The sequence below is a fragment of the Conger conger genome, chromosome 4 (genome assembly GCF_963514075.1).
Source record: "Conger conger chromosome 4, fConCon1.1, whole genome shotgun sequence".
In the NCBI taxonomy this organism is placed as follows: Eukaryota; Metazoa; Chordata; class Actinopteri; order Anguilliformes; family Congridae; genus Conger; species Conger conger.
In genome coordinates this window covers 62,749,676-62,765,402 of record NC_083763.1, presented here as the reverse complement: position 1 = coordinate 62,765,402, position 15,727 = coordinate 62,749,676, and the positions used below count along the sequence as shown (strand labels likewise).

At 42.4% G+C, this 15,727-nt stretch overlaps 1 protein-coding gene across 1 annotated transcript; it reads left to right on the top strand.

Annotated features, from left to right (window-relative positions):
* Positions 1 to 1,534: 1,534 nt before the first annotated feature.
* On the top strand, positions 1,535 to 14,219 carry rdh10a (retinol dehydrogenase 10a). Its single transcript, XM_061237594.1, has 6 exons — positions 1,535 to 2,550; positions 3,395 to 3,630; positions 10,561 to 10,659; positions 11,714 to 11,859; positions 12,300 to 12,431; positions 12,598 to 14,219. The coding sequence occupies exons 1-6, from the start codon at positions 2,268 to 2,270 to the stop codon at positions 12,719 to 12,721; spliced, it is 1,020 nt and encodes a 339-aa protein (XP_061093578.1). The 5' UTR covers positions 1,535 to 2,267; the 3' UTR covers positions 12,722 to 14,219.
* Positions 14,220 to 15,727: the final 1,508 nt, after the last annotated feature.

Sequence of the window (15,727 nt, the reverse complement as noted above, 5' to 3'; positions counted from 1 at the left end):
TGAGACACATGGGCCATTACTGCTAAGTGTTTTCAGGGCTGACTGACAAATAGGCACTCAGAAGGTAGTGTGAACTTGTCTGTTTTGTATGATTTCAGACAACATTTAGTGGCAATGCATGACATAATCTATGCTGCATGCTTGAACAAATGCAGTTTTCTTCTCTTGCTGAAGCTGCTGGGTCTGCAAACTGCATTTATCTGGTTCAGTACCAAAGCAGTTGGGAGCACACCACATTTTGGCAATGTATCAGGATGGTTGATTAACTGTGGAAAAAGTTCAAGTATCATTACCACACAAGCAAATTTCATTTTTAGAATGGAAAACATCTTCAGCCAACATCTTCTTAATTTGCATAGCTGTGATGGCTGCAAAATCCCATTAGATATAGAAGAACTAGAGACAGATTCTGCTTACTGGCTCCATGGATGCTTTTAGGAGCTGCCCAATGATGCCAGTTCATGGGAGCTACTATTTTTTGGGGACCTGAGCATATGCACTGGGTACCTACATGTGAAGGGATGAATAGGAATAATAATAAAATAAATCCTTATATCTTCTTCTGTATGGCTCAGAAAAAAATGGTCCCTGGAGAGTAATTAGTTCACTGTGAAGGAATTTTAGAATTATAGTACTGTCCAAAATAGTATAATTTTACCATGGTAAATTCACAGTTTTTGATTGGACTTTAATGGGGACATTTGCTTTTGGCACCAGAGGCTTAATAAACTGCAGTACCTCCCATAACCACTGGAGTTTGTGAGCTTCTGGGGAATGTGAATCCCTGGTCCCCTGCAAAAGCCTTTTGCCTTTTCAAAGGGCTTTCTGAGACAGCTGGCATGGCTTTCTCTCTAAATGAAAGCTAAATCTACATATTAACTGAAACATATAAAACATTGCCAGAGCATTAATGTGAAGAAGCTGTGTGTTACTTTCCAATTGATTATTCAGATATTTGGTATGCTTGTTAATCAACAAAAATGAATTAAAACAAGTTGAGACCAATAATCAGTTTAAAGGAAAGGTTTGCACCTCACCAATTTTCAGCTCACCAACCACCACTGTAATAATTTGGTATTCTGTATCTTAATGATTCTTATATTAAAATGTGTTCCTTTAAATTAATTTAAAGTTGTCAGGTACTATAGCACCATTCTACTGGTTTGCATCTTCTTGGACACACTCACAGAACTGTACAATGTATTATGTTCTTATCATAGGTTCTTATGCAGGTCTGTGTACACAGCTTGTGGATGAGAACCATTGAATCGTTCAATGATGGAAACGGGTCTTATAGGTGCCTATTATCATGCCTGAAATACTTTAAATAAATGACTCCGTTATCCGCGATAAAACATTTCATTTTAATAGTAATATCACATTGCAAGTTATGGAACTAGTGTTGCAAATAATGTATGTTGTATTTTATACAGGCGCTCGAGTCGTCAGTCTAGCACAGGGGTCCTTTTTTGACAGCATTGGGCTGTTTAAAAAGAGCGTGAGCACAGAAAATGTTACGAGAGCTATCCAGCGCTGTCAGTGTCACGGAAGAGGGCAATAGAATCACTGCTATTCACTTGTAACTGAATCTGTGTACATTATTGGCTGCAGGGCGCTTTACATAGATTGGCTTAACTAGAAAGGTAAATGGATAACAACAACTTTTCTGCAGTTTTCATTCCAGGGGTTACTAAGCCATTTGTTTAATCACAGTTTAGATAGGTATTGGTCTTGCGAATTGCTAGAAGCGTAAAGTGATTTGACCGGTTTAAAAGTTGGAACTGACGTTTTCTGGCTAGATATAGTTTTATTAATCGCAAACCAGATATACATAGCCTATTTAACTTACTAGTTGTCAAGGATAGCTTCCATGCAGTTGTTACAGTTAACTTGCTGGCTGAGATAATCGTAATGAATTGACTATTTTACATGATTGCATGTTGGCAAGCTTTTTACAGTGTAGCTTACCGTATATTTATCGAACGGACTATTGACAATTGGCTATAAACGACAAATCACTAATGTTTTGTTAGCAAATTTTTACGTGAAAACCAGAGATAAAAAGTGAATACTAAGTTGGTCTACAATTAGCAACTAATTTTGCTGATAGCACATTAAGAGAAACAATCGATTGCGCTGTCCATTCAGTCCTGCCAGGCTACCCGAGTTCACACATCAAATAGCCGGCGATTTCAACATTTTATCATTTGGAAATCTAGATTACAGTAAACATACGTATTTTTTGCCAGTTTACTACATTTATCAGGATGAATATCTTTGCGGAGTTTTTCTTGGTCATTTTAAAAGTGCTTTGGGCTTTTGTGATGGCCGGGTTGAAATGGCTGGTACGTCCAAAAGAGAAAAGCGTTGCGGGTCAGGTGTGTGTGATCACCGGGGCTGGCAGCGGACTCGGCCGACTCTTTGCCAAGGAGTTTGCTCGACGACGGGCAGTGCTAGTGCTCTGGGACATCAACAGCCAAAGCAACGAGGAGACTGCGGAGATGGTGCGGCAGATATATCGTGAGCTGGACAGCCCAGTGACCAAAGATGGTACCTATACTTTTTTCTTGTAAGCTGACTTGTGACATGCGATAGGCTATTTGTGTTTAAATTACGCATTTATTATGTGACTGCAAAAGTCCAGTGAGATATTGTTAGCCATGCATGTCCAGTTTACTCAGCGACAACTTGTTTCTGTTATGTGAATGTCTTTGTCATCAGGTAGGCTACGCATAGCGAGCGGTAGCCTATGCATACTAAATGTCTCGCCGCCAGGTACGCAAGGTAGACTACATAGTCTAAAACTTAACATTACCCACCTGTGGTTGGCTGTCCTATGCAAATGGAACGTCTGCGAGATGTATGATGTTAACTAGTATTATTATAAAAATGGAACCGGCGCCGTATGACTTTCTTACTATTCTTTTTGGTAACATATTATCATGGCGACACCTTGAAATTATTTGCGCTCACGATCATCTCAGCCACCTAACGAAAATAATATTTGTATCCACGTCAACTTTAGTACTGTGAAAGTGGGTGAAAATTAGCTGCCTGTGTCTTTGCTGCCAGATAAGGGCATTGGCTGTGATGCGCCATGTTACTCATAACACAGTGCATGTGGATTGCTGATTCCGACTCAAATTACTTGAGCTGTGAGAACAAAGTAGGCTATGTCAAAAGCAATTTATAGTGTCAATCATGAAAGAAACAGAACCCGCTTGTCCTGAACAACTGCTGACCGTGACGTGGGTGATAAAACCGCGAAATCGGACACACCGAAATAGGATAGGCCTATTCAAAAAAAAAAATGAAACGACTATTGCTTATGACATGACTATAGCGCTGGCCTTTTCTCGGTCCCTTAATCGATTGCCTGTGCTCTTGGACACAGGACCTGTAGGTGGTGTAGAGGAAGTCCCACCGTTCCAGCCGCAGGTGTACACATATGTCTGCGACGTGGGGAAGCGCGAGAGCGTGTACTCCACGGCGGAGAAAGTGCGTCTAGAAGTGGGGGACATCGACTTGCTGATTAACAACGCCGGTGTGGTGTCCGGCCACCACCTCCTGGAGTGCCCCGACGAGCTCATCGAGAGAACCATGATGGTTAACTGCCATGCGCACTTCTGGGTGAGTTTCCCACCTAAGCGTAGCTGAACCGCAGCGCCGGTTGTTAATGATGCTTAACTCCGTTCCGCAGTCAGTCATTATGTCACTATTTCTGTCTACTGAGTTGTATTTGGAGGATGTACTCGTAAAAAAACCTGTTGTACATCAGACCAGACTTTCTGTAAACCTCCTGGGAAGGGGGGAAAAACTGGTGTGGAAAAACGTGGAAATTCTGATTTGCCATCAAACATAATTGTGACACCCATTAAATCATTTAGGCATATTCTGTCTTTATTCCTTTGCTGTACTAAATTATATGGAACCTTTCATGTCAGTGTGGGGTTAATCTGCATCTTATTCAGGTTAACTTGGAAGGCATTTTCCAATGAGCTGATTTTGGCAGCCAGTTTGTGATCACCCCAGATCCTTGAACTGCATTTGGGTCACTTGAGGAGAGTGGAATATCTTGTTTTTTCAGCATTTTCTTGCTGTCTGAAAGCCTTCCAAATGCACACTAATTGAGGAGGGGCAGGAAACTGAATGTCATTAAAAAAGACACCCCGCCAACCATTGGCGATAAGCATGCACACTTTTGAGCATCTGAACCACGGGTTTAGTCTATCTCTTTGAAGACAATGCTTTGTCAAGCCCTGTTCAGAGTCATTCCCTCAGTATGTAAAGTCCTCCCTTATTATTGCACTGAGCTTGTTAACAAAACTGTTACTTCCACTCTGAGATGTGGAATCTTTGCTCATTCCTGCTTTTAATAAATCTAGCAGACCCCTGTGGGGGCATTTGTTAGCAGTGAAGCCCTGGCATCTGTTAAAAGTCTGCATTTTCCATTTGTTTTGATTCCGGCTTTGCAAATGTCTGCCAAAAGGATTATTTATTGTACAGACTGGATCTTTTGCTAATGTAAATCTAAAGGCTTTCTCACAATGATGAACTGATGGCGTTCAGTAGGTTTGCTTTAGAGCTCATGAATATCTTGGACGTATAGGGGGCTCATCGACACTGGCAGTGTGGTTGATCAGCAGAGCAGGAAGAGCATGCTCTCCGCAGGCAGCTCGGTTAATTAAAGCTTATTGGAGAGCGCATCCTGCCCTGTGACGTGCCATTTGTGTTAAACCATTCTCACTTTGCATCCCTCTAATTAACCTCATGTTAGTAAATGAGGAAACCTTGAGGTTTGTGATCAATCCCATTTGAGGACCACCCCTGTTGTGAGAAGATCAGTGGTTGGGTATTAGCTTTTGGCAGAGTCACACTGCAGACAGTGCTCTCTGGTGGATTTGCATACAAGTCCAGGTTTTACCATAAGCCAATTATGAGCATGACAATTCAAGAAACACATGGATTAAACTTACTGTAATTATTGGTGGTGAATGGACTAAAAAGGTGACAGTGCTCGTTTGGTAAACAGAGTCATTCGTGGTCTGAGCTCCTGCAAAGATAATCTGTTTGCCTTGTTTTCCTCTGTTGATTCAGAGCTTCCTTAGAAAAGCATGATCCTGTAGCAGCTCCTGTAAGAGACCACTGTGTTATTTGCTTTAATGCAACAGTATAGTGGAGATTCCCCAAGGTGCAGGAAAACTACATGTAGAATTTAAAATCAATTAGATGCATAGTCTGAATGGCCATAAGAGGCCGTTAACACCTAGCAACATTTTGTCTCTGACATCTCCCACTCGTTTGCCTGCCGTCACCTCAGACTGATGGTTGTATAGCTGAGGCAAGTGGGCGTGCTCATTAAGATTTTCTCCATGTTTTCCTTTGTTTAATGCAGACCATGGCTTCTTTTGGGAAACAGATGAAAGGCAGTTTTAATGAATGGGGACAGGCGACTGCTGCAGCACAGAGGATGTGCTTCATTAGGAGCCGTAGACCAGCTGAATAGAGCAAGACCAAAAAGTGAATTCTGACACAAACACATGTAATCATAATTGCACACAGCATGCAAACGGGTCATTACTCAAGGCACAGCAGGTTTGTCAAAGCAGACTCCTAAATCCTAAACATTTCCCTTAAGAACACTTTCAATTCAATTCAATTCAGCTTGTGTTGTGCTTTTTATAGAAGGCTGTTACAAAGACACTTTACAGTAGTAAAGTAGCAGAAGGGAAGGAGCCAAATCTTTGCAGTGTTGAAGTTCACTTCACAGTTTCCAGTGCTGACTTTGTTGCTGCTACCTACTTATGGACTTGGGAAATGCAGAGATTTTTATAAAATTAGTAAACGCATTAATGCAGCGCCGTCTCTACCGGGTCCTTGGTACGTGTGTTCCCTCGCGGTCCGTTGGGACCCGCTGTGCATCTGTAAGCTGGGCAGTTTCACAACGCAGCCTGAGAGAGAGAGAAAGCGGCTGGAGGAGGGTGCCGAGTATCTGTGCCGGAGGTCCTTTCTCCCTCATTCATCCACCCTGCGCTCTGTCATTTGAGAAATGTATGTTTTACCGTGACAAAGAAGATTACTTTTGGCGCGTCATTAACACGTTTGCACATTTGATCCTCAAATGGTATGAATGCATGCTTTGAAAACCTTGGGGGTGATCCACTCTTTTGGGTGGAATATACATCGGACTTCACTTTCTATACATGGATTGTCTTTCCTTGGGCTTGGTGTTTATTTGTATGAATTGTCTGCAAAGATATTGCATAAGAAGGCAAATGTGCTTGAAACAGCCCTGTTCGGTTTATGAGCTTTTTATTTTTATGATTACCAACTTATTGTACCAAACCAATTTATGATTAGTCCCTGCTGGAGATTCTTAAATGTGTCTCTGGTGTAAAATCCAGCTATGACCAGCTTGAAATGACCAGCTACCAGCTTGAAATGACCAGCTACCAGCTGTTTCAAAACCTAGCTTGAGTTGGTCAAACCATGTTCAGTTTAGAGCCGATCTGAGCTGGTCAACCAGCTATGAGCTGTTTCAAAATCTAGCTTGAGCAGTTTTTTTCAGCAGGGGCTATTGACATTTGCTGAACTTACTGGATGCTCAAAGCCAGTAGTCCATGTTTTTTGGACTAGTTTCCAGAGTTGCGTAAGGTCAGTCATACTGACAAGAATAAGTCCTTAAAGATGGCAAATGATAGCTTTGCACAAAAACTAAAAAAATGAATGACATTCCAAAGCAATTTTATTTCTGTGTCATGACAAAGTTTCAGAAGACATCTGCACCCAGTCCCCATAATTCCCCTCGGTTTGTTTGAAAACCACAGTCTGGCTGTTGGTTTGCTGAATTATGTTAATGTCATTGTATTTCAAAATGGGGGTCGGGAGGCAGGGTGTGCTGTTCCAGATGGATGGCCGCTTTTGGATTAAGTGGAGGGAATGCCGCTCGGATGCGAAAGCTAGCAGGAAGTGAAGCGATTATCTAAGCATGGTCCTCTGCCAGGCTCCTTGGACTCCACCGAGGCTACCCCCACCCCCAGTTTCCAGCAGGTTTCAAGGGAGGGGTCCACAGCTGCACATTCATCAGGGGCCGGTGCTGACCGCTTGGCTTATCAAAACAGCCTTTGCACACAAAAGTCTCTTCTTATTTCTCTTTTCATTCAAGAAGGCAGGCTATACATCCTACTAGTCTACAGTTTCTGACCCCTGTACACAGCCTATGGTGTGACAATCAGCAAGCCCATGCATTACAGTGAGCACTGTTGGATTCGGGGTCCAGTATATTCTGGAAGTGAGCCGTTACAGGGGCTATATCCATCTCCTGAAGGAGCACACCTGCACAATGGGACTTGAGACAGAGCTTGCTAGGGAATGGGCTGTGTTCGGCGGAGCTAGTTGCTCCATGCAGGGGGCACCCAACGAGTGTGGGGGGGGGGGGGGGGGGGCAGGGGGGCTTCTGAGGAAAGGAAGAGCCGGGAGAGTTCCCGCTCTCGCACACAGCTGAACTGGTAATGGGGAACCACTGCCTGACCCACTTATCTGACAATTGGTTTCTTGTCCCGGGATCAGCTTGACAAGATGCCAAGCGACAGGAGCCAAGTTCTCCAAGCTGCATTCCTGTCCGGCCAGGAGAAAGGGAGCAGCCAGGCAGAAGAGTCTTACTTGAGTAGTTTTATATGGCGGTGGGAGCACTGCACCTGTACCAGAGCTCTCCTGTGTTCAGGGTCTGGTGGAGAGTCATGTGGACGGGTCTGCTCAGCCAAGCACACACATTCAGCAGCCCCATGTCCGGTTTGTGGATCTGAACAGTTTTATGGTTTCATCTTGGAGTTGAGTTGTGGACAGATGGAAAGAAATGAATTGTGATGAAACTGGATTGACTAAGTTTAAAAGTTTAAAGAATGGTTTAGCAGTATGGTCTTATAATTTATTATTTTTTTATTTGTACCATTTGGCAGCTGCAAGAAACAAGATCTAAACTGGAAAGCTTGGCTAATTATCCTGACACCACCTTGATTAGAGAGACGTATATTATTGTTTACCGTAAAAATCCAGTTTTTGTCTGGTTCAAAAGAAACCGTTCGACTTCTTTTTCCCCTCTGGGTTTGTGAATGGCATGTACTTGGATGAACTTTGGATACGAAAGGATGCATTTATTGACCAGTGTCACCAAGGTTAAATGAATCCCAGATCAATATGTGTTTTCATTGACTGCAGGGCATGCTCTGGCAGTAGTTTCACTGCTGGAAATAAAAGTAGCTGGAAACCAAAATCGCTGTAATTCATGACCGAAAACCAAAGTGCCCCATTACAGTTTATCGAGGACAAACCATATCCACCCACAGAGGAGCAACTAATTAGTAACCATCTGGGGTCTCCTTTGCACAATATTTGTGCATATTCCTGTTGGATTTACAGTTGCACTAATCTGGGGTGACACCGCAGCTGTGTGGTGCTTTGTGCTGAGAAACGCACTCGAGTTCATCTCAATTAAGGGGCGCAACAGGCATGCAAACACCGCACAGTCAAGGAAGCTTGGCGCTGTTGGGAGTTAATTTAGCGTAAATGTAAGCGTTGAGAACCAATTACAAAAGCTATGAAGTAAAACACAAACTCCTGTTTGATTTCACACATTTCGTGTCCAAGAGGTCAACGGGGGCCATGTCAACATAGCAGATCTGCCATGAGAAGCATTGGCCTCCTCTTTGTGGCCAGGACATAACGTTCCTCACCTGTAAGAGATTTTTCTATTTCTCAGAACCCACATTCATTTGTTGATAGACACATTGACTCGCATGTTGGCAGCCTGCGTTTTGAACCTTGTTGAATTACATTTGCTGAAACTTCATGACTTTGCATTAATAATGTTGGAGTCGAAGTCTGTTCAGGAAAGCTGCCTGTTTTTTTGTTTTTTTTTGGCAGGCCTGTTTACTGAACTCGAAGCCCCAAATCACGCTGCTGTTCTGTACATTGGCGTGTTTAGGAATTGTTGGCTTATGCACAGTTTGGGAACATCTGAAGCAATGCTTCATTTACACGCACACCTAGTGACCACCATTTTGGCATAAAGAGCTTGTGTTAACATTTGCCCAGTCAGGATGTTCTCCCTCAAATTGACCTCATCATTAAGTAAACGGAAAGTTTTCCTGGAGCACTTTTAAATATTTAATGTCCCAGTCAAGAGCAGTACAGATGTTTGGCTCTTTCCTATCAGAATTGCTCATCCATAATTGCTCCACTATTTATTAAATACATTTATCTTGCTTTACACACACATACTGTCAGTAATCATTTTTTAACAGGTTTCTGTTTGTGTTGCGTATCTTGTTTTACGTAATCCGTCTCTAAAGACTGGTTGGATGACTTAAGCATTTGCTTTCTTGGAATAGCCTAATGCCAGGAATGGAAAAGTCTTACAAGAGCCCAGGACGTCAGATGCATATCCATAAAAACCTGCTGACTAGCAGATCTGCACATTCAACAAGTTTATTGAAGAAAATTCCTCTCCTATGCGCATACCTGTACAAGTTGGTACCACTCTCAGAAATGGACAAGTTGTGTTTCACAGGGAATGTTTATAAATGGTGATATCATGAGCACCAGACTGCTCTGTTGTTTTTGGCATTTGCACTTCATGGCATGCTATGTGCTCAGTTTGCAGTCTTAATTAGACTCCTTGTAAAAACCATACAAAGTCCTGTCATTGTCTGTGTCTGATTAATTGCTTAATTTCCTTCACTTCCTTGTGTCCTACCACACGTGGTTTCTTCAGGTGTCATTTTGTACCTGGTGTTACCATACGAATTACGAGTCTTCATTCTGCCAGAATATGTGCCACCCTTCAGAACTAGTGCCACATCCACACTGGTCCTGTTTGTACAACTACATCCATGGGGTCACATGATGAGAGTGGCTCAGCACTGTTAACCAATTATAATGTTTATCTCATTAGTTGCATTGACTCGTGCTGAACTGTGGCACCTTCACACATTCTTTCACTGTGTCGCACTTTTAAAACATTTAACCTTCACTCTTGTTTGTACTTGGTTAGCCCTTAGCAGCTTAGCAGCATTGAAGCTTGTGGATTGAAGAGGCCTGAATTGAATTGTGTGATGTGTTGAGTGAGAGTTGGGCGGCACTGTGTGCTGTCTGCACCTCTTTACACTGCATCGCTAGTAAGGGCACTGGATCTGTGTGGGAAAAGAGGCACATTGCACACCCAAATCTGACTGTTCAGAGTGGGGAAAATTATATTCATCCTTTTTCTGCTACATATCAAATTAGAATTTGCCACATTTTCAGTCTGAACTTACCTTGTAATGATTTTTTAAAAGTCTAGTTATCTTTTAAGCCGCAGTAGACCAATTGCATTCACCTTTTTCTTTAAGAATGTTATGATATTTTCATTTGGTTGTTGAAGGCTCTGTTCTCAGTGCAGGCACTGAGAGAAGCAGACCCATTCTTGGCTTTGCTCTCATTTGTAACTAGTTGCCAAAGGCCTTTGATCATTTTCTTCCCGAAGACTGCATGAGTAAAGGAACTTCTTTTTTCTGCTTCCAGACCACCAAGGCGTTTCTTCCCAAGATGCTGGAGATGAACCATGGACACATTGTGACAGTTGCCAGCTCACTGGGATTATTCAGCACAGCTGGTGTGGAGGTTTGTACGCTGCATCTCCCAAATAAATCTATTGGCAGCCCGGAAAAAGGGACAGTCTGTTTACAAAAGTCTAAGATGCTGGCTCAGTACTGCGTGGTAATTCAGTTTTGTTAATGAATCTTTGTTTTTCTTTGCCAATTAAGGAACACGATTGACTTGGGAGTCTTGAATTTAGGGGGGCTCTGTTTTTACCTGCGGGGGGTGCAGGGGCCCAGCTGAGGCCTGTCATGGTGATTGTGGATGTCTCTATCACTGCACTGTGAATGAAAGATTTGGGCCCTGTTCTCTCTTCTGCTCGGCCATTCATAGCTGGCTTGGCTGTATGAAATAATTCCTCTCCATTTTGAGTGGGATGGCATTAAAATGTAAAAGGAGCTTGCTCTTCAATCCCAGAATCCTGTGCAGGGTAACCGTACAGGAAGCGGTGACTGTTCTCAGGGAACACTTTCCAAAGACTGAGCCTCCTTGATTTACTCATTTAATATTCCAATGAGTTTACAATGTTGTGCTTCCACTCCTGGCCCGAGCACAGAGCGGTGTCCGGTTCTCCTTCCAGCTTGCGCGATATTTACTGTACTGCCTTTTGTTTTCATAGCTGTGAGTTGGCTTTCATTTAACAAGCCTTCATCCATGACTATTACTGCGACTTCAAAGAAACCTTAGTGCATTGTTTTTCTTTCTTTCTTTTTTAAAACCTGTTATTATACTTCCCAGACATGTACTGAAAGTGAATTTATTGCCGTGTGTTAATTTCGTGGCTGAAGCTACCAGTTTTACAATGTGGGTATGGTTGGACCTTTTGTCCATTAGTGTTTATCTATGTGCATCTGTGTTTGCAAAGGTCCTTTTGAAGATTACTTCCACACCACCACATCAAAACAGTCCTGTGAATCTAAAGCTTCCTTTGCCACAGAAAATAAGAATAAAGCTAATGAGACCAAAGAGCTGGTGGTTGTGTCATAAAGGAAGGATTGAAATGGGCAGGAATGGTGGCTAACGAGTGTCATTAGCACAGAGCGTTTTAAGGAGTGTGCCCCTCGTTCTCTGTTTGCAGGACTACTGTGCCAGTAAGTTCGGTGCCATCGGCTTCCACGAGTCGCTCAGCCACGAGCTGAAGGCGGCGGAGAAAGAGGGGATAAAGATGACGCTGGTCTGCCCCTACCTGGTGGACACCGGCATGTTCAAAGGCTGCCGAATCCGGTGAGAATGAGTTTCATAAAAGCACACATTGAGAAGGGTGTGAGTATGATAGAAATAATGTAAATGAATGTGATGTCATGAATGTAATGGAAAAGGTTACAATTAGCCGTGATAACTGGTCAGTGTGACTGATTTTGACATCTGATTTAACTTAAGCTTATCATTGCGCATTTATTTTTGGTTAGATTTTTTACAGCACAAGGTACATTTTTCCGGATATGTGAAATAGCTTTTTTATGATGCGTGTCTGCCTGTTCAGCTGTGGGACAAACACACATTGAATGCATTACAAAATTCTCTGTTGCACTTGCATCTGATACTGCAGAATGGAAAAAAACCTAATAAAAAAACAACTGTAATTGCCAAAGCCTACAAAAGGTATTGCAGCTCATACCAGATGCGGTGGTTTTGAAAAGGTGCCCATGTTTTCCTCCCCTCAGGAAAGAGATTGAGCCATTTCTCCCCCCACTGAAGCCAGAGTTCTGTGTGAAACAGGCCATGAGGGCCATCCTGACAGACCAGCCCATGATCTGCACACCACGCATTGTCTACATGGTCAACTTCATGAAAAGGTGTGTCCCCAACTGTGGCTACTGTCACCAACCTGAAACACCTTATAACCTTGAGCCATTACTGTACCGGGTACATCCATGTGCTTTTTCCTGGTTGGAAACTGATATGTGGGTGGTGCTTGGTGTGTACTGAATGCTGACTCATTTCCTCCTCTCTCTCTCACAGCATTTTGCCCTTTGAGGCCGTTGTGTGCATGTATCGGTTTCTGGGCGCAGACAAGTGCATGTACCCGTTCCTGGCTCAGAGGAAGCAAGCCATGAACAACAATGAGGCAAAGAATGGGATCTAGAGGGCGCTGTTCCCAAGTTGTACAACGGCACATTTCCTGAAAACGAGGAGGATAAGACCACTGTAGGAGAATTGCAGAAAAAAAGACTGAATCTCGACTGGTGCACTTGCATTGACCAAATGCAAAGGTTTACCATATTGTTCCTCTGGAACAAAGAAAGCTGTGTACTACACTAAGGATTTATTTGTATTTGTTTAAGGTTTGTTTAAATAAACCAACTGTCTATATACTGTGTTGACAATAGTTTTTAAATCATACAAAAGGTATTCAATAATTAACTATTTACGTAATGTAGTCACCAGCATTATTTAGCGTCTTTGTGAAAAATACAGTATGTTACTGTATGAACAGTAAATCTTGTCACTTTGTTTTTTTTGTAGACATGCACTGTAATTACACAATTTCACCACACCGCAAACACTATTTGTGTAGAACAGTTCCACAGCATACTATTTCACAACTGCTCCCAACACAGAAAGGTCAGTAACCAGAGAGGCTGCATCTATAGGTGACATCCCACTAACTGTGGGACAAAGATTGACCAAATCCTTTTCCACATTGGACCGATCCTAGGTCATTATATGCACTGCCAAATCCTAATGTTTTCATTTGTACTCTTGTACTTCGCATGAATTGGATGTACAGCAGTCTTTCATTCCTGTTAGCTTGTCGGTGCAAGGACATATATTCCTCAGTTACTCTTCGTTCAGGTTGTCAAAGCCTTGGAATCTCCATACCTCTTGGTTTGTGCTGCTCAGCCAATGAAAGACAGATGTAATCAATAGGTCAGGGGTCAGCGCCCCATGTTGAACCAAACCATATTTGATTGGCAGTGCACATCGATCTCGTTTTCACGTTGTCGTGTGGGGAAAAAAATGATCAATTTGGCATAGTTATGGATGTATAGTTGGATATATTTTTGTAAACATTTCTTGTGGAATTACTTAAATGTACAGAAATATTGTTCCCACTGTTTTATGTTTTAGAGCTAACTGTCCCATTTTTTACATTCTTTTTAAAAGCAGGAAGGCCTTGGGCAACCTTCTGAAACTCAAAGTTAGGGAGGAGTTAATGGGGATTTCTTATTTTTATACTCAAGTTATCTGTCTGTCATTGTTTTTATCAGTTAGATGTTAAAGAAATATCATGATCTATACACACTACTGACTAAAACAAAATGTTAATGTTTAACTGTTGTGAGTACCCAAAATTCCACTGAAATGAAACTTCATTGTTCAATATTTGGATATTTTGTATGCTTTAGGAAGACGGACCTTTTGAATTTAAGCAACATTCCAATAGGCATTGTTTCTTCATTGACAATTATGAGCCTAAAATCTCTACCTCTCTTAATTTTTTGCCATTTGTTGACAGTATGACAGAAGCCTCTTTTTTGTAATTTTCTTTCAATCCTGCTCTTTAGAGGAGCAGGTTATATGTGGTTCTGATGTTTAGTGTATCTACCTAACTTAAATGAATAAAGTGATTTAGATTATTATGCGTTGTATTTTCTTTGCACCTCAGTTTTGGTTTGAGGATCTTGACTTCCACACAGTAAATGGTGATTTGAGTTTTACTCTCCAGCTTTATCACTACTTGCCGCACACAGGGCAGCCGAGGCCTGAACTGAGAATGGATCACATGTAGACATTTAGTGGCTTAAGGGCAGAATGGCAGAAAATGGTGGGTCTATCTCCGTCTTCTTTGTCACAGACTAGCATTTGTTGATCGGCACGTTGGTTCAACCTCAGCAAATTTAAGAAATTGAGCCGACCTGACGGCAGTCCTAAAACGGTTTAGCCACGCAGAAGGGAGGAGAGGAAACCGTGCCTGACTCTTTCACAATTTCAGAGCTGCACCACCCTCTTCCTCCATACTGGCCCTCTTCCTCCATACTGCCCTCTTTTGTGACTGGTGGTGTTAAGAGTCATCGCTTGTGGGGAAATGAGACATTTCCAGAGGCAAGGGTGTAGAAGATTAGGGTTCCTTCCTCATCACTTTTTTTCAGTTGCAATGCTCTGAAGACTTATGTGGTAGCAATTAAGCGTGCAAATCATCACCACGTGATGAACAATGGTCTCTCAGGGACGTGTGTTTCGTGGAACAACACTGATTCATAGGAACTCTATCTTTACACATCCAGTTTAATGAATTCAGACATTATTGATAGCCTCACATATTCTGCCCAGTAGAATGTTTATTTTCTCCCAAAAGATCATTTCATCTCACACCACATACCCATATTCCATATATCAGCTCATGCCCATGCAAATGAGCTGCTGTTGTTTTTCGGTACAGAACATACACATTCCCTGGGGTGGCTATAGGCACTGGAAGCAGGGTTTTCTGAGTCTCGGTCTCTCTATTGAATCCTTGAACCAATAAGCTTACAGCTTGGCGGCATCAATAATTTTGCCTGCAGCTCTGCAGATTCCCCGGAGCGTGACTAATCAGGAGGATGAAGTGGTCTGGTGGGGGATTAGTTTTAATGCAGGGGAGAACGCTGTCATGAAGGCTTAAAGTCTTTCAGTCGTCAGTGACCACCGGCAAGCGGCTGGCTGCAGTGCGCTGGGGGAAGACTGATAGTGCTCTCATTAGAAGAGCCAGCGCCACTAAATGAAATGTCCCACTGAGAGAGGAAACAAATTGGTCAAATGTATTGCTGGGGGAATTAACAGCTTTATTAACAGCTTTTTCAATGGACCGAGCCTTTTTGTTGGGTGTCAGGCTGATTATTCTTCGAGGCTTCAAATGTCTGCGCTGTCGGCAGTACTTCTCCGGTCTCTCAAATTTCCCTCACTAATTTAGAGGTTTCAGAATGGTCGATATAGCATAATTCAGGTGGCAAAATCAATTTTGATGGCCTTTGTACTTAATCTGCTCTGACAACCCCTTCAGCCACATTGATTTTTCCCCCCTCTCTTTTCAGGGATTAGAGACTCCTTTAAATATAGAAATACAATGCAAATGATTGATCCTGAATCCTGATTGATCCCTACGGTTTGA